At 37.4% G+C, this 20,092-nt stretch overlaps 1 protein-coding gene across 1 annotated transcript in view; it reads right to left on the bottom strand.

Annotated features, from left to right (window-relative positions):
- Positions 1-20,065, bottom strand: part of PPP4R4 (protein phosphatase 4, regulatory subunit 4) — a 57,502-nt gene extending 37,437 nt beyond the window's left edge. The window contains 2 exon segments of the mRNA XM_010180350.1: positions 19,392-19,465; positions 19,949-20,065. Of these exon segments, the coding sequence (XP_010178652.1) occupies positions 19,392-19,465; positions 19,949-20,065 (191 nt within the window).
- Between the last annotated feature and the right edge of the window lie 27 nt (positions 20,066-20,092).

Below are 20,092 nucleotides of genomic sequence, written 5' to 3'. Positions count from 1 at the left end.
CCTTTTCTTCAGATTCACAGTAAGCTCGATGTAGCAAAGGTGCTATTCCTTTATTAACAGTGCTAACTGTAGAAGAACTCAGAACCCTATACTTAGAAGCAATTCAGCTCAACCTCTTTTGTGCTAGCAAAATCCACACAGATAATATCATTTAAATGGAAAACTTCATCTTCTAAGTTCATCCAACAGGAGATCCCAGTGACTTTACAACGCTGGGAATCCTCAACCGGGAGGGAAAGCTCTCACACCTGAACATTTCTGCCCCAAGAGTCACTGCCTCTGCCACACCAAGCACCCCTGGACCAGCTACAAGGCTCAAAGAGCTGGTACTTCTCTAGTGCAAGCATATAACTAAGCCTCTCCTTCTAGTCCCTGCATTTTTAACTTCTTTTTCCCTATCCTCATAAAATCAGGTCTACGTTATACTTGGGACTGCCTTGAGACTGGAGCAAATGCTCCTGGAAACAATTTACAAAGACATGAAGGACAAAAAAAGGTGACTGGGAGTAGACAGCCTGGCTTTGTGAAGGGGAAATCATGCCTGACCAGCCAACTTGACAGCATTCTACAACGAGATGACTGCCTTGGATGAGAGAAATAATTTATCGTATTTTAGCAAGGCTTTCGACATCAATATCCTCATAGATAAATTCATGAAGCACAAGCTAGATAAATGGAAAGAGATGTGGACTGAAAACTGGCTGAACTATCAAGCTTAAAGGGTTCTGATCAGTGGCAAGGCAGTCAGCTGTAAGACAGCCGCGAGTAGTTTACTTCAGGGGTCTACACTGGCAGAAATACTATTTAATATCTTCATTAATGACCTGGATGATGGGACAGAGTGCACCCTCAGCTAGTGTGCAGATGACACAAAACCAGGAGGAAGAGCTGATAGACCCTGTGCTCCCTCAACAAGCTGGAGAAACAAACCAACAGGGATCTTAGGAAGTTTAGCAATGGGAAATGCAAGTCCTGGAGCTGCAGAGAAATAACCCCATGCACCAGTACAGGCTGGGGACCAGGCAACTGGAAAACACCTGGGCAGGAAAGGACCTGGAGGTTCCAATGGACACCAGGCTGAGCAGGAGACAGCAATGCGTCCGTGTGGCAAAGGCGGCTGGCAGCATCTTGGGCTGTCCTGGGAAGAGCATCACCAGCAGCTCAAGGGAGGAGATTATTCTTCTTTATTCAGGACAAGAAACTCACAGACACACAGCAGTGAGTCCACCAAAGGGACACTGAAATGATTAAGGGATTACAGCATCTAGTGTTTGAGCAGAAGCTTAGACAATGGGTATTTTCAGTCTCGGGGACAGAAGGCTTGGGGTCCTTCTTTTATATGTGTGAAATCTGATGTAAAGAAGACAGAGGCAGATTCTTCCCAGTGGTGCCCAGTGACGGGACAAGAGGCAATAGGGACAAATGCAATACATAGGAAATGGCACTTAAACCTTAAAAAAGAAAAAAGTTTTTCTATGTCAGAGTGCTCAAACATTGGAATGAGTTGCCCAGACAGGCGCAGAGTACCCATCCTTAGAATTCAAGATCTTGAGTTCAGGACATGAACTTGATTATATTGTTCCACTGCTTTGAGCAGGGAGGTGGACTAGATGACCTCCAGAGGTCCCTTTCCACCACAACTATACTATGATTATATTCACAGGATAGGTGTTTCCAGGTTCACAAACTTTCAGCAAGCTCAGGGTAGACAGTAAGATTTCTTATACTTAAAATAACTAACTACTTAAAGTGCTTAAGAATTCCAGTTGAGTTTCATTTTTAAAGAATTTGAAAGAACAGACCTTGCAAAATAAGAACAAAAAAGTTTTAAAAGTCCCTGGGTACTGAACTAGGAACATTTGTATCTGGAAAGGGAATGAAAGACTGCAGCTCCTTCTACAGCATGGAGAAAGATGATTAGTCACTGAATGCTCCCCAGGAGAATATCACCACAAAGGAGTTTGAAAAGGAGAAGACAGATTTACATCTCTCTCTCCTTCAGTTGCACCAGCCTGCAAAACACCATGACAGGAGCAGAACACAGCATAGTACAGAAGGCTGAGGTACAATGCTTACCCAAGCTCTAACTAAAGCACTGTGTTTGTGAACTGCCTTTTCTTTAACACTGTTTAACACTGGCCAACTGTATCAGCTCAGCAAAAATTATCTGCTAAATAGGAATTATTGAATCAACCACTAACATCTGTGCTTCACGTAACTTGGCCTAAATTTGCATTTCTTGAAAACAGAAGTAAAAATTCATCAACTTCGGTGAGTGAGGGATTAGAATAAGATGATAAAAGATGAATAAAGTATTCAGTAATTACTTAGGTATTAGGAAAAAGAAATTAACAGAGAACATTGTCAAACATTGAAAAAGGTTGCCCAGAGATCTGGGGATCCTTGGAGGCATTCAAAACTCATCTGGACGATGTCTTGAGCAGCCTGCTCTAACACCAAATTACATTAGACTTGGCAGTTGGCCCCGCTTTGAGCAGGGCATTGGACCGAACAACCTCCAGAGGTCTCCAACCACCTCAACCATTATGTGACTGCAATTTGTAAATCTTAATTTCCTATCTACATAAAAGCTCAGTATCTGACAGGATTTAGCCTATTCAGAATGATTCTGTATCACTTCTTCCAGGATTTCTGTTCTACTCTACAATATACTGGTTGCCAAGGCAAACTAGAAATCCAGATAAATATTTCTGCCTATAACATAAAAGTGCTTGGGCCATAAGATTTCCTTAGAGAATCTTCTTTACATTTATTGTGAAGATTTTTATATAACAATCTTTCCTATACAGACAGGGAGACACAGACTTAAAATTTATTAAACTGCTTTCTGTGTACTACTCTTGCCAAGTAAAAACTATCACTTCTACAAATTTCATTTTTTAATTTCGTCTTTGTATAATTTCAGGTTTTTGGTAACAGAAAGGGGAAAAAAATCTAGAAAGCAGAAGAATGTCTTGAAATCCCAAATGAGTGCTTTTAAGACTAATTTTCATTTTATTTCAAGGTAAATACTTGTTTGATAAAGTACCATCTGGTGTTTTTCTGTAAAAGTACAATCTTTTCTTACAAATTCTTACAATCCTTTCCTTTACTGGTGTAAAGCAGTACCTTTCCTTTATTATGTATGCTTACAATTTAAGTTTACTTCTGTAAACATAAAGCCTATAACAGGAGTGTCTGAACATCTATTTGACACATATTGTAATATGCATCTTATAAACAGACCCAGCCCCGTGAAAGGATCTGTCATTTCATTAAAAAAACTTCCTTTAAGAGTCTCAGTTGAACGAAGACCACGAAGCATGAGCTGTACAAATATTAACACAGTCTTGAAACTATATATTACAAGGCAGATTTTATAGACCATAAGTGCTGTACAAAACTGTTTGTACATTATCTTCTACCGTGTTGCAAATGGCAAATAGAACGATCTGGAATGAAAACAATGTTTTCTCTGATATTTTGCTCTAGGATTTGAAACTGCAAAGATATACCAGATATTTGGGATATATTTTTAAAATCGGATATCAAACTGCTTACATTTCTGGCATTGTACAGTAACTGCTAAAAAAAGAGGCTTCCTTCTCAGTAAAAACTAGTACCAGAATTTCAAAAACGTTACTCATTTAGACACACACATATATGGAAGTACAGATCTATGTACCGTATTAGCTATTGTATATATTGTAACCCAATCTTATGTATTAAAGAACCATACTGGGGGCTCTTAACCTGTATGCTCCACTTTCTCCACACCTTTTGAAGACCACAGTTAGCGGGGCACCATACGTAACAACCTCAAAACTGATTTAAATTATCCTAGAAGCCAATGGCCTTTTTCTACATGTACTAATACGCTGTAACATTTATGTATGCAAGCCTTCATACATATGAAATTTATGATAATAAACCAGACTGTAACCAAGTCCAAGACTGTGATGGGACCAAAGAAGAATTAAGAAGCTTTGTCCTTTAACACCTCCCTCTCTCCTTCTGTTACCTGTCAGAGCAAATAAAGAGAATAAACTTTAGTTTTAGGCTTCTATAATTTTGCTTAAGATAGAATAATATGAATCTGGAAATGAACACCTGATTAATATCCATTTTCAAGAAGTCAGAAGTCCTGATAATATCACAGTACGAACATCTCCTTGCAAGTAACATTGTAACCCTTTTCTATTAAAATCTCATTTTCAAAACCACCTTCTCATTCTCATCTTCTACTTCAGATACACATGCCAGTGGTCATTTTTATTACAGAACATATGAATAAAATATATATGATCTATACATTAAAAAAGAATAAATTAATCTGATCTTAATATATGTCTGAACACGCACCACTACACATGAAACTTCCAGTGCAATTAAAGTAAGAATGGCAAGCCCAGATTTAGCTGCACAGTAGTTTTGTATTCATAGTAACCTTGTTTACCAGGATCAGTTTGGTCAATTGAAGTTTCTTATTTCTGTTTGCTTTGCTGAACAAATGTCAGAGAGAAAGGATTTCTAGTTCATTCAAATACTCCTTTCTGTTCCTGAGCCACAGTAATGTACTGTAATGACACAGTAACTTCATTCTTCCTAATATCAGTTTCTGTGGTTTAGACATTAATTATTATGACAAAACATTGAGCTTTCCTCCCTTGAATTTTAAGAAAAGTTTCAAGAATATAAAAAATGCCTTAAAGGAACACATTTCTGCTCACAAATATTACCCTAGGAAAAACATCACTATCTCCTAGAAGATAAGTGTTTCCTCTCCCTTAGGTGATGTATAGCACATACTGCATTTTTTATGGTCTCTGGGTATAATTCATCTTGGTAGTTTCTATTTTGAGTCTAAATCTGAACCGTAAAAACAGTCTTTTCACTCCAAGATCAAGATAACACAACTTCCAATTGCTAGGTAATTTAACAAAAATGAGCTCGTAGCTGGTATCATTTTTCTCTCTGCCCAGTCCTCATTCACTAACTCAGAACTTATAATTCTCACTTTCAGCAAGATTTGTCATTTCACAGCATGCAATATATGATGCAAGTTGTCTTCTGAAGAAGTACAAGGTCTGTAATTTTTCTACATAGAAAGTGAGGGGAAAAAAAAAATCACAGATGCTAACCAAATTCTAGAAGGATAAATTACTTCTGCTGACCTAAATTTATCTTATAGCCTAATTTAGTCACAGGATCTCTTTTCATTCTCCAGTCTTAGTTCTTGTATCAGTATATTCCATCCACAGAGTTGCTATTTGTGGCATGAAAGAAACGAACACTTCAAATGACCCAACAAGGACTAAAATCTACTTGAGAGTCGTCTTCAACTCTTGATCTAGTGTGGGGCAGCATACACAGTAAGATCCAAAAGCTCCCACTTTATTACTTATCTGTGTTTCTATCATGACCATAACATATTTCATGTTTCTTTCTGACCATAACATATTCCATCTTGTATCAATTCCATATTTTTTTCATAGCAACTCTAATCTAACAGTTGTAGAAGTTGACGAAAATCTTCTCAGAAATACTTAAAGGTTCTTGATTCAAAAAGCAGCATCCATACAATGCTTCATCAAAAAGCCTTTTCTATATAAGCAAGAGTTTTATATTGAAGATCATGGTAAAAGCCTGAAATAACCAAACCTTCCAAGCTTTAAAGTACAATAGGACTTTTAAGTCATCTTCCAAAAAATTCAAACTTTTTAGAACAGGCTTATAAAGATGCAGAACAACAAAATCTAAGTTGCTCCATAAACCACTATAACACAGAGAAATGGTACAGAAAATATACTTCGTACATGAGTTGACCTCCATTTTCAAAATCACAGACTGGATCAAAAGCAAATGCAAACATAAAAGATCACTAAAGACATTGCAAAGAACATCGAGCACAGAATGAATGAAGGTTCAGTGTGTGAGCAGTGAATGAATGAAGTCACAAGGAAACAAAAAATAAAAAAGGATAAAGAGACTGAACCCAAGGGTCTGAAGCTATTGCTCACAGTATTTTCCCCCATATGCAAGAGAAATATAGCTATATATCCATAGAGATATTGTAATTAGATATCATATACAGTAATATAAGCTGATCTCATGTTTCAATTTGAAAAATATGGGAGTAAAATTGTGAGCACTGAAAAATGTATCTGAAATTTTAGAAACTCTTTCGAAGCTTTAGCTGTGGAAGCAGTTCTTTCTTTCCAACCAAGGCAATCTGAATGTGACCTCAGAGTGACTTAAAACAGTTAACAACCAATTTCTACAAAATTGTTGCTGTCATACTCAAAGTGCCTGGTGACTCAAAGGAAAAAATATAATTAGAAAACAAACCCAAAACCGTGAACTTACTCCTCATACACACAAGATTTTAGACAGCTCAGAAGTGGAAAGCCTTGCTTGTTTGATTCAAACATTTTCAAGTAGTATTAGATATTTGCCTCAGACTGATGCAGTTACATGCATCAGCAATATAATGTCAAACAGCTAACTCTAGCGTTGTGTTCTCATCCATCAGTAGCAGCCATAGATAAAAGGCAGATTTCTGAGGTAAATTAGTTTGATTCCAAGCTGTTGCTGATTCACATTCTGTCATATAAAAAAAGTCCTTTACTTGATTCATGTTCACTTTGGGAAGTAGGATGAAATTCAGCTACTTAATTAAAACGAAGAGTCAGAGTCATGTCCCAGAAATGGCTGAGATTTGTTCCATTTACAGCATACAGCTTGGAGTGGACAGATAATCAAACCAGATAATACAATTAACATAATGAACAAATTGAAGTGATGACATAAGTCTTCCAAATTTCCAGCTCTCTGGCAGAACAGTTTCAAACACTAGATAAAAATGAGTATTATATACACAGCTAATTCATCTGTATTTACTTTTCTGCTGAAATCATTATGAGCACATCATCAGAATCCTCCTGCCTACCCAACTAGGTTTAGGTAATTATAATCCACAAAATGTTCCCTACATCACTACAATGATCTTAAACAGTCTCTTGTTAGACTATTTTTTCCTCACATACTCACATTTTAACTTATTTCTAATGGTACAATTATTCCAAAAAGAGTTTCACATTCTACAACGGAAAGAATAAATAAGGCATTTACCAGTATTTCCACCCACATTTACTAAAATTAGCTCAGAATAATCTCTGGAAGAAGAGAATATCTCTTTCCTTTGAATGCGTGTCAATATGCTTAGCTCCATAGATCCTTCACAGCACACCAATGCTAACCACCAGAGTATCTGGCTTATCTGTTTACTATGTCAGCATCAATATCCTTCCACGGAAGCAAAAGTAACACGGAAAAAGAAAAATGACATTAAAAGGCAACCATTGATACAATACCATTTGTAAAGTGCTTCCCTCTTGCCACTGGTTTGTTACTGAAAATGAGCAAAATTATCTGATCACTAAAGGCTGTGGGATGGTAAATTTTTGTCTAAACTTACTGTGAAATATTAACACAATGTATTCTTTTCATTAATAATACTTTGATTAGGTATCTGATATGGCATCCATGCAGATGGATACTTACAGGGAAAACTTATCTTAAAAACAGCACACAGCGCTTAGAATATCAGTGTTATTTCAGTGCAACCAGAACCCTAAAGTTCTGTACAGGTACCACAGGGCCAACATAGTCTTTGCCTGTGTTTGTGTGTAGTCTCCTGAAGACAATGAGCTTAAGGCAAGCCCTCAGCCATAGGGATGATGGCAATGAAAAGGAATATAAGATGTATGCACTTGCAAGGGAAGGAATAGCATTTGGGGGAAAATAAAGTCAGTCTTCTGTATATTAAACTCAAAAAGGGAAAGCAACAGAATAAAAAAATACCCAGTACTTGCATCCTTCACCAAAAAGCACATAAAGTGAGTTATGAACACCTCAAATGAGCCAACAAGTACTAAAACTAACTTAGAATCTTCTTCAGCTCATGGGTCTTAGAGGAATTATACACAATAAATTCAAAAGCTGCCACTTTCCAATGGTTCATTAAAAAAAAAATCATCCTCTCCCTTTAATCAGGAAGTAAGTTGAGGCACTAGAAAAATAAATACCTAAAGCCTTCAGAATTGGCAATAAATAATATACAAAGATCTGGATGCTAATTTTATTGATCTACTTTCTGAAAGAATAGGCAATAAAGAATAAAAGAAATGTTCTTTCTACATCATTTTCAAACAGGTGGGACAATTTGAGTGACCAAAGCACAAGTGTATTTATCTGCCCTTAAGAGTTGATTTTTCCATACCAGTATGCACCTGATCATTTATTACAAACTCATAGTGCAAGTATTTTCTTCATGTGTAATACAACAGGCATGTGAGGTCCAAAAGAAGCTACAAGTAACCCCTAAAATGCACTTCCAGTTGGTCTTGCATTGTGATAAGAGGATACATTCTTGTTTTAAAACCTGTACTAAAGAAGCAGATTAATTTTAAGTAGTCATAATTATTTTCTCCATTGATTTAGTGGTTAGCACTTGATGCAATTGTAAAAAGCAAAAAATATAAATAAAACTTGCCCTGAAGACTATACCCTAAATAACTTCTAGCTCCCAAAATGGCAGAAAAATAGGTACCCTAATCCTGAGCTTTTAAACAGAATTACATAAAGGAGATTAACTGTTTATAACAGAGGAGTTCTGGTGCAAGCAGCAATGAGGCTGTGACTCATGTTTTGCTATTTAATATGGACATAAATCCTCCTCCTCAAAAAGCTCGGTTACAATTTCAGCAGTGAAAATGGCATCTTTTCTGTTTCTCCCTTTAAAGCCAGCTTTTTTATCTCAAGGCCTGCACAACAATGTAAGCAATATTACCATGTAAATATGTATATTAAAGCAGATGCCCTTCACATTTCCCTTTTGCATATGTTTATTCTGCCAGAGACAATACAATCAAATCATATTCACAACAAAAACATAGTTAGCATTTTTAAAGCATTTCATTACTGTCCCTAGCCTAGCCTTCTCAATATGCTCTTGGTAACAGAAGCTACCAAGCAATTTCACTAGGGGGAAAAAATAAATAAAATGGAAAATAAATTTAAAAGAGTATATACTACTATAGAAAGTCAGACCAAAAGCTGGTCAGGTGCACTTCTCCTGTAGCACAAGCAAGCAGAAAATCATCCCATTACACAGAGATAGCCCCTGGCAAGCAAAATGCATTGGTAATGCTGAGTGCAACAGAGCTTCTGCTGTGCAGCTCTGTTGGTATCAATTGAGTTATCAATGCTTTGACTCAGCTTGAATCGAAGTTTCTTGCTCTTCTCCAACTGGTAAAGAGAACCAGTTGGTGTTATACAGGCAGCTTTGAACAACTTCTGTTTAATCTTAGCATAAACTGATGGCTCCACTGCTTACTGTTGATCTTTCTTGTTCAGCAACAGTCATCAAGGGGGAAAGCTAACTGACACCTACCCAAATTAATTCATTGGTTTTACTTCAAGAAATGTGGGCTCAAAGATTTTTATTAGAGGTATAATTGACAATTTGTACTCAAAGCCTTTCTCATAAGTGAAAAAACAGGGGCTCCAAGGCTTTCTGCTTATTCCCTTCCCCATGCTCCTGGATTGCCACAGAAAACCCTGTGGCAACTTTTGCAACTTTATTCAAAGTTACAGCACATTGCCATTGAAAAAAAAGTAAGAACAAAGTATATCATTCTGAGTTAAGACACTGGGGAAACAAAATAGTTTTTTGAGTTTTTTTGTTGTTTTTCTTTCACGGAAGGTAGAACGTTTAACCTTAAAAACCTATGACAAAAATGCCTTAGGAAAAAATGTCTGTATTGATCTCTTTGCAAAGCCAGAAGAATTCTCCTAAAACTGGATTATTATTGAAAAATGGATAAGGACAAGAAAAATAGATAAATTACTTCTTTTTTCCCCATCAGAAAGAATGTAAGGCTATGCACTTTGAGGCTTCAGTCTTTCTCAATTATTAGACATTATTTGGTGATGCTGATTACCTTTATTTATATAAAAAATGTCTACAAATACCTTCCTGGCTACTCTAAGTAGATAAAGTCAATAAACCAAGACCTCTAGTTACTGTAGTCAGCTTGGATTCATACACACTTAAAATGATGCAATTCCATTCATATCAGCTCATCCATCCCTGCTTACACACAGCCTGAATCTGAGTTTCTTATGCTATGCTAAATGCAAAAACAGTGGAAAAACAGGAAAGTAGGAATTACCGAGAAACACTGGGACTAAAATCACACTGTAGCATCTTTATATACACAAAAAGTGTGCAATTTTGAAATTACAGAATGACTAAGAAGTGTTGTCTATTCAGGAAAGGGATAGGTATCTACAATCCATTAGTACGTAAGGGGTAGATGGGCAAGACATTTCCAAGTGTAGTTAACAAGATCAAAAAAGCAGAGCAATTCCCCTCAGTCCTGCTGTGAATTGCTACGAGTGACAAGGAATGACTCAGCTAATCTGCACACGAGAGTTGTACACATTCCCAGAGCCCACAGCCATGCAACAACATGGACTAAAGAAAACTGCTCCCGAAACAACCGCTACCAAGATACGGAGGAATATATCCAAAGCCTGATATTTTTATTGCTTAACATTAACCCCTCGTAGTGCCATGCTTTGCAAAAAGAAACACGCTGAAACACTTATTTGAATGCAAAAGAAGCTAAAAGTTAGAATTTAAATAAGAATACCTGCATCATCAAGAGTCCATTCAAATAATAACATGGATATGAAATATCTGGTACATTTTCCTGCTTGTATAAAAGCATCAGCCAGAGGCAATAAAGCATGCTTCAGACTGATGTCTCTAAGAGATCCAGCACAAGTTTCCAAGTGGTTCTTTGTCTTTTTTCTCATTCTCTTTTATTATGATTCATAAAGCCCTAAGACATTTTTCCTCCGTAGACGAACGGTGTTTGATCATCTGATAGGCCATAGGGAACGAACATGTAATTGGAAAGACTCCACCTTGTCCAAAAGTGTCTCCATGAGCCCAGTAACATTCTTCATGGAGAGAGGAGCAACTTCAGGAATGGCAGCAAAAGTGATAGCCACATAAAATCAGTTTTAACAGACTGAGGCACAAGAGTTGGAGAACCCTTATTTGCAAAGCCTGCAAAGAGCACTGGTATTGCTCAGACTGGAAAGTATGCATTGCAGGGGACAACAACAGGGCATAAAGATGTAAAAATGCCAGTGACATGTTAATTCTCAAAGTGTGTGTTTCAAGAACAACTCAGTTACATGCCATTCCCATCGCTATCAGTTCAAATGAAAAGATTCTTGCTACTTTCACATCAGTAGTTTATCCATCAAATCATTCTCTGAGGGCATAGCTCTGTGTTTAGCTAGAGATGCCTCTTGTGGCATCAGTTCTGGGATCTGAAGTGAGATTATTTTTCAGGCACAGAGTCCTATAATAGTATATAATTTAAATAGTTAATTCCTCAGCTGCAATACGGGTTTTGCCAGACAATGTCAATAGAAATCTCTACTACAGAAATCACTTTCAATTCCCTTTTCTGTTTGTCTTCAAGATGTAAAGAGAAGCTTTCTTATACAAAAAGCTGCCCCTGAAAAATTAAATAAGATGACCTTACTCAATGAACTTCTCAATGAATAATGGAGACCTCCTTGAATTGCTTACTTAGCCTCAGGAACTGTCTACATTGCCATTCTGTTTTCCCAGTGTAAGAATTTCTGTTTAAGTGATGAAATAATCCTGGTTTCTTTCCTGTGACATAAAGCTTTGGGCTCTGAGGCTTGACATAGATCCAGTGTAACTTTACCAGTGTTGGCATTTAGAGTCCCAGCTGCTAAAACAAAGACAAAAACATTAATATTACTAAACTTAACTCTAAAAATAGCTAAATAAAACAGTTCTACAAGTATACCCCAGAGAACAGGATTAATATTAAACCTCAACGAAGGTACTTCTTGTCTCATTCCAAATTATTCCTGTCATATCAGATCAGCTGAGGCACAGACACAGCCCCAATCCTCCAGTCCTAGTTCCTCAGGTCCTTAAATTATAACAGAATTTCAGCTCAGTAAAACAACTTCCTCTCACACAAAGTTTACAAAGTGCAGCAACGTGAACAAATACGTCATGGAGTGTTATCTGCCTTGCTTTGTGGAGATTCAGAGGAACACCTGAAAGAGCTCTGATGTAACAATATGTGGTGTATCAGCACTAGCTTGACCTACTCTTTGAGGAGTTTGTACCTTTGATACGTTCTAACACAAAACATTACATTTTCCCATCTACGTGCTCAAGCAGTTTCCACTGGATGCAGCTCCAGGTCCTGACAAAAACTAGTGCAATACTATAATCTCTTGCCAAAACAGGCAAAAGATACGAACATAAATTAGTAACACTGAGCAACATGAGGACAAAAGCTCCCTACAAATACAAAATGTTGTTATAAACACTTGGAGCTTTCTAAGGAAGGTGATACAAAGAAGAATTATTATACTTAGACATTAATTATGTGCCATCTCACAATGAAATGTGCAGCTGTTAAAGTTATTTATTAAATGCCAGTGCTCATCTAAACAAAAACAAAACAAACTCAGTCTCCCGCTGGGCGACGTGCTATTCCTGTATGGGATCTGTCATGTAGAAAGAAACAAACACTGTAAATATTTAGCTAGATATTCCTATGTAGAGCTTTTCCAGGAGAGCATGATAAGGTTTTCCCAGGGCAACAGAACAATTTTTAGAAGTTAAGAAAACCCCCAGTTCTTTCAACTGTGTTTACTATGAAAAAAGGCATCCACACAGCTACCTAGCTTCTCCTTATCGTGTCATTCACAGACGCTCTGAAACATAATTGACATTTCCAGAGGAGAATTTGACAATGCATAAGGAAGAGCCATCACTGATCTCGCTCATCGTAGCTTTTGCATAGACTTCCAGAAGTCCATTTGATGTCAAAGGGCTCACTAAATACCACTACAGCTGATACTTCATACTCACAGAATCACAGCATGGTAGGACCTGAAAAGGACCTCAACAGATCATCCAGTCCAACCCTTGCCAGAGCAGGATCACCCAGACCAGGTCACACAGGAACACGGCCAGGTGGGTCTTGAATGTCTGCAGAGAAGGAGACTCCACAACCTCTCTAGGCAGCCTGTTCAGTGCTCTGTAACCCTTACAGTAAAAAAGTTCATCCTCATGTTCAGGTTGAACCTCCTATGCTCCAGCTTGCACCCATTGCCCCTTGTCCTGTCATTGGACATCACTGAGAAGAGCCTGGCTCCTTCCTCCTGACACTCGCCCTTTACAAATTTATAAACATGAATGAGGTCACCCCTCAGTCTCCTCTGCTCCAAGCTAAAGACACCCAGCTCCCTCAGCCGCTCCTCATAAGGGAGATGCTCCACTCCCTCCATCATCTTTGTGGCTCTGTGCTGGACTCTTTCAAGCAGTTCCTGTCCTTCTTGAACTGAGGGACCCAGAACTGAACATAATATTCCAAATGTGGTCTCACCAGGGCAGAGTAGAGGGGAAGGAGAACCTCTCTGACCTACAACCACAGCCCTTCTGATACACCCCAGGATGCCATTGGTCTTTTTGGCCACAAGGGCACATTGCTGGCTCATGGTCATCCTGCTGTCCACCAACACCCCCAGGTCCTTTTCTGCCTGGCAGCTTTCCTTACTTGCATCATTTCAACCAGTGCTTGATTTCACAGATTCAAAATACAGATTCAAGATTAATGTAACCTGAACTAAATATCTTCTGCTATTAATGGGAGTGTCATCTACCAGCTGGGACATCTTCTCTGCTCATGCTCCCACTTACAGTAGCACAAGCAGTCATGTAGTTACATATTTTGCTGAAATTACCTGAACAAATTGTCAGAATTAGTATCAGTTCCCTAAGAGCTACTCTTCCTCAAACAGGAAGAGCTGCATTCAGCTTAATTTGACTGTGAAACTATGCTCCATGAAACCTTACCTTTATGGATACCATAAGACAGCCAAACATAATACTACATCTCAAAGCCATCTGACCCACTCCTTAGCTCCGTTCCCAAACTGCTGAGCACTTCTTGTGCACTGGCACAGGGCTTTTGCCAAGTGCACACAGTCCTGGATCACACAGTTGATCTGGTTTAAATCTAACCCCTATTTTCATGGCTCGCCTCAGATAAATAACCCAATGCGCTCTGCAGGTACAAGGGAAAACACAGCACAAACACTAGAACAGGGAGAGAGGACTGGCATCACCACCTTCCTGCAATGACTACAGCCAAAGAACGAAGACTGAAATGAAGGTTTTTCTCTGAGATTTCTCAGAGCACTATATTAACTCTGCTCTGTATATTTACAGCTGGTTCCTCAGTTGTAGTTTCAACTCAGCAAATACGATCAATAAAAGTACTTACACAAATCTGAATTTTAATAAAAGTATGTGACTTTGCATGATTTCAGAAGACTACAGGTATACCTTTCACTTTGATGTGAAAGAATCAATTTCACATACATTAATTCATTCACATAAGAGAGGCAAGGTCAAGTAACTAATTTATCCATCCAACTAAGTGATTCAGGAATGTAGCTTTTATAAAATATAAGTTACAATTTACAAAATAAAAGACACTATTAAATTATGCTCAGGAAAAAGAAAAGACTGAAGAAATACTTTTTATGTTAGAATTTACAGCTTCCCAGTATAGTTGGAAGACTTACTTTCCAACGTGCTTAGCATGTCAGCTGGATCTTTCAGTATACTACTCATGCATCAGAATTCAGAATCTGTATAATCAGAATAGAGTAGCCACTTCCTACAATTATGTAAGAAGAAAAAACCTGACACAGTGTTTCTATTAGAAAATCAGCTCCTAAAAGTTACATTTAAATAAAAACTTTCACTTAAATTCAAAGGTGAGTTGCCTGCACTGACAGAGAAAGAAAAATCTCAAAAAATAACATGATGAAGACTAAAAAGGAAAATTTAAACAAACAAACAAACAAAACCCTCCCAGAAAAAACAAACAAACCTTTTAAATAGAACTGGTTTTGACACTCATAATTATCAACATATATTGTATAAAAAGATATTCACAATTTCAGAATACTCTAGATAATACAAGAAGACTACAATGAAGTAAACTTCTTTTATTTTTTTTAAACATGCTAATTTTATAAGCATTGAATTCTTTCCAATCTAGATAGAGTATCTATTGTGTCTTCAAAAACTGTGCTACATGTTTTGGAGAGGGGTTGTTTGCTAAACTGAGAGACAGGATCACTCCAAAATCGAAGTACAGTATGTTCCCAAAAGGGTGAATAATTCAACCTTCCACCTTGATAACTCATTATTACCCTGTTATTTCGAGTATGACAGAAATGTCAAGGCCTGAAAGCTTTTACACTAAGCAGGCACAAATAAACAAAAAGTAGCTGAATAGAAAATAATGCAGTAAGCACAACAATGTAAAACCCCCAGCGAAATCTAGCAGAAAAGACCTCAGAAAACAAACCGTGCTACAGCGTGCATGCCAGTAAGTATCCTTGTATCCAAACCAGATTCCCACCAAGCAAAGAATATGAATTTTGCTATTGGCTGCATGCCATAAAAGGGTGAGCTACAGTAAGACAAATAAAAATGAGTAATAACATCAATCAAACATCAGCAAACATGGAAGCTAAGACTACAGGCAAAAATTCATTGCAGGAATGACTGTCTCTGAGCTGCTTATTGCCACTGTCCTGGTAGAGGTCACGATGCCCTGAAGTAGAATGCAAAATATTCGGTCGCTCTGGCGCAGTCTGGCAGCTTGTTTTAATCTGCTGAGGGTTGGAGGGGAAGCCATCAGTCTTGACACTGACACAGTGGAGAAGCTCATAGCTATTTTGCTCTCCTTGTTCTTCTGTTGGGCCAGCAACATCCAAAATACAGTCAGTATGCAAATCTTCAGTGATTCCCTCCAGAAACCCTAAATCCATTTGATTTCCATGGCAAGTTCATAAACGTTCCTGACAACCTGGTCTAAGGAAGCCCAAGTCCTCAACCAGAATCAAGGTTAATTTTGATTACAACAAATGAAAGTCCAATTTGCTACGGCATTCTTACTAAATTAGGACTTGCTCAGTTTAATTGCAGATTGTTACCTAATTAAAACTGAGTACTCCAGGAAACAATGATCTAAAGCTGAAGTTCACCCATGCTTATGTCATATTAAAGTGACTCTGGCCACTGTGAGAGCTACTGAGTCCTTTCCTTTCGCTGGCACAATTCCTCCTATATCCACATGATGAGCCAAATCAAAGAGTTGATTTAGCTGAAATCTAACTAAAAATGATCAGCTTTAGTGAGATCATCTTGTGAATCTACCTCATTAAGTAGCTATCTGAACAATAGTACTGGCAGAAAAGGGGAGACTGAAAGTGAAGTCATCCCCTAAGAATAATAATTAAATATAAATGCATATATATATAAACTTCTTAGGATTATCATAATCACAATTAGCACTTTAGAATGTAAAACCAAACTGTGATAGGTAACAACAGAAAACCAAGTAAAATGAAGCCACATTCCAGTGAAAGAGAGGTTTCAAAAAGTATTAATGTATCAATGTACTCACCACGTGCTAAGAACATTTATAGACGTGTATTTGTGTCGTACTTACCAGAAAAGAATGAACAGAAATTTACAAAACCTTTGACATCATGGTTAGATACAGACAGAAAAGACATTGCAGAAATACAAAACAACCATTAGATGGATACAAATACATACTAGATGAGCAAAACAAATAACTTCACAGTATCAAGAAGTTAAAAGAGCATGTCAGAAACGCCACACTATTACAGGCAAATGAGAAGTAAAAGAGGTGCAATAAGAAGAATGAACTGATGGAACTGACGAGAGTTGGGAAATTAACACCTCCTCATATAGACAGTGTATAGCAAGAACTGGACGTGGGAAAAACAACCCAAACATTCAAACAAATCCCCCTCCCCCAAAAAACCTAAACAAACAAAAACCACTATTCAGGCACCAAAAGCCTCAGAGAGTAAGAGGCTGTATATTCTCCCCAAGTAGGATGTCAACGAACCTGTTTTCAGACTACAGTGGTAAAAGACTTCAGAAATCTAGAAAAAGCAAGTATCTCCTAAACACACAACTCTGCATATAAGAAGAGCAGAGTATCTAAGTTCAAGGGTGGGGAGGAGAAGTTGGTTTTGGAGGGAAAGGAGAATGCAAAAACAGAAGAAACCGGTTGGGCTTTTTTGTCCAGAATGAAAGCCCTTAAAGTGTGAAGTCTCTTTTGGGACCTTCAAAGAAAGCAATTACTAAACATTAGCTTTGCTGTATCATACAAGGGTTTTGTTCAGTATTAGTCAGCTCCATTGTACTGTACAAGCAACACTAAAGATACCCTCCTCAGTCAATTAAAAATCTCCACCTTGCAGATTAGGGTTACATAAATAAGTGAAAAAAGACAATGTGACACAACATTAAGTATTTTGATTCCATTTGTACATACTTAAGGCAAGAGATTTGCTTTCTATTCTTGTTCCTACATATTTTTATATAGAGACAGTATGACCCTATCCAAATGGAGCACAACACAGACATCATTAACAATTCAGTTCAATCTCACCAAAGCAATTCTTTTAGTGGGATTTTCGAAAAAGGCAGTGTCTTTTTGGAAAACATCAAGGGGAGTCCCACAGAAGGGACAACCTGAAGGCTTCTGTGTGAGAAAATGAGGCATGAAAAGACCAGACTGACATCATTGTCAAACAAAAACAGGCAAGGGTATTGTATTATGAAAGATTAAGAAATGCCAGACAAGCTAAAAATACATAACTTTGTGCATTACATAAAGGATAGTGGCTGTGTTACAGGCAGCTTTTCAGCTCTGATTGCTTATACTCCACTCAGTACAGGGAAGGCAATAGACTATTGAACAGCAAAAGCTTCCACTGGATTATTGTATTAACATACTTGGACAATCACAGCAAGTGATTGCCTTACAAAAAGCTTATCAAGCAGAGACGAAGCTACCTTTCAGCAATGAGGACAATGCAGAGGCAAAAATGAAACCTTCATCACAAGGAAAGGAATATTATGTCCCCAGAACAACTGCCCAAGTAGAGAGAAAGCAAATGAAGATGTCAGGAGAAGTTCAAGGCCAGGTTGAAAAGTAATTAGTAAGATGAAAGATACAAAGTGGAACCTTTTACCCTTTAACAAGGCAATGATCCAGTAAAGACACGTTGCTGGAAACATGACCTTTAATTGGGAAAAGAGCAAAGAAAATTGCTGTCACACAGGGAAAGGGGAAAAAAAAGTCAACTCTGCTGACTGCTGTGAGGTGATAACCAAAGCTGATATGCATCCTTTGCAATGAGATGCACCACATGCAAACTGTTTCCTCTGAATTTCCCTAGAGTCAACAGACTGCTTTGATTACAGGAGCTATTAGAAAAACAAGTTTTAAAATCCACTACTTACTAAAGTTCAGCATTAAAACAAAAAAACAAAAACTAAATTCGGTATCAAAAGTAGTATCAGTGGACAAAAATGCTTACCGAAAAATAATGCCATGTGCCCCAAAAAAGAGAAAATTAAGGCACTGAGAAAATGTACTCTAAACATTGAGGACAGGCATAGACTAGAAGAGCACTTAAAATAGCAGAATAAGCAAACTGAGAGGGAGCTGCAGCTGGTTCTCCAATTACTAGGCATTGTTTAAAAATGCATATTCAAATCAAAACCCCTCAGAACATTTGTACTCTCAAAGACGACTTACAAAGTAGTTGAAAGATCTGCATTTTAAACTATCAAAATTTAAGTTATTCAAGCATATGCAGATACTTTAAATAAGAAGGTAAAATGAAACCAGAACACAGGGAAGTATTAATACAGTAGATTGTACAGTATTTCCTAAGGACTATAAAACTAATCTCTCAAGTTTTCTGTTCTGGAAGCCCAGGCTTATGGAGTATGCTTGAACAGCTCTGTTATCAGTCCTAGGTAACGGCTCATGCCTTAGAGTGAATATGAAGTCACTGAATGATTGGTGGTGTTAACACTCAGGGAATCTTGCAAAATCAACTGCAGGGGAAAAGAAGATAAAAGTACAACTCAGTGTTGGTGAGGGCCATATTAGAAACTCGGAAGAGAAATGTTTATACATGTACACAGGCATCCTACTCTAAGCATTAAAAAAATACAGCACCTATTTTTATCTTGTCTATATGTTTAATGTATTAGAAAGTAAAAAAACAAAAATACTACTGAAAGACAGAAAATAAAAGGAGTGAAAAGTAAAGCACTAAAAAAGCTGTATGTAAGCACAATGGTCAGCAATGTTTCACAGTACTATTTTAGGAAATACCTGAGTAGATAAACAGCCCTTTCAATATCACTGAGTTCTTCATCAACTGTCAATCTTTCTATTTCTTCTGGTGTCTGTCAAGCATGAAATAGAGATTATGAGTTTACAATGCCTTACTGTTTCCCCATTTTAACCTTCTTAAAACAACCCCTTCCTCCCCACATCCAGGGACAGTTCCATGAGTAATTTGAAATTAATCCTTGAAATCTCTAGCCAACATTCCAAATTCAATCAAATAAATCTTTCACCAGGAAAAGATGGGATGTAATAGAAGTACAGATCCATGTAAGGAACTATCACTATTAATCACTTAAAGTATAAACAAGTAATATAAATTAAAGACCTAAGTCTATTTTTTTTCCAGCTTAGTATTCTCATAGTGAAAATATTAAGTCCCTGCTACACAGAATTCGAGATAGGCTTCAGTCATTTTGGAATAAACAATTTTTACCATCCTGGTGCTGTAAAAAATGAACTGCCTATTCAGTTAGCTGTGCATAAATCAAACAGACACAATTTCAAATGGATTTTAAAGCATCGTTCCATGAAGTATATACCTTCAGGCTCCTGCGTACTGGCCTCTCTATAATAGTTAGTTCCTGCAGGTCTTCTATGTATCCAAACAAATTGCTCTGACTAAAATCCATTTTGGAGAAGATGATTATTGGATGCATGTAACAACTCAAGCCTTTGGCACCCGA

The sequence above is a fragment of the Mesitornis unicolor genome, unplaced genomic scaffold, assembly GCF_000695765.1.
Source record: "Mesitornis unicolor isolate BGI_N332 unplaced genomic scaffold, ASM69576v1 scaffold2013, whole genome shotgun sequence".
Lineage (NCBI taxonomy): Eukaryota > Metazoa > Chordata > Aves > Mesitornithiformes > Mesitornithidae > Mesitornis > Mesitornis unicolor.
Note: the sequence above shows the minus strand (reverse complement) of the source record. Positions and strands in the feature narration are given on the sequence as shown.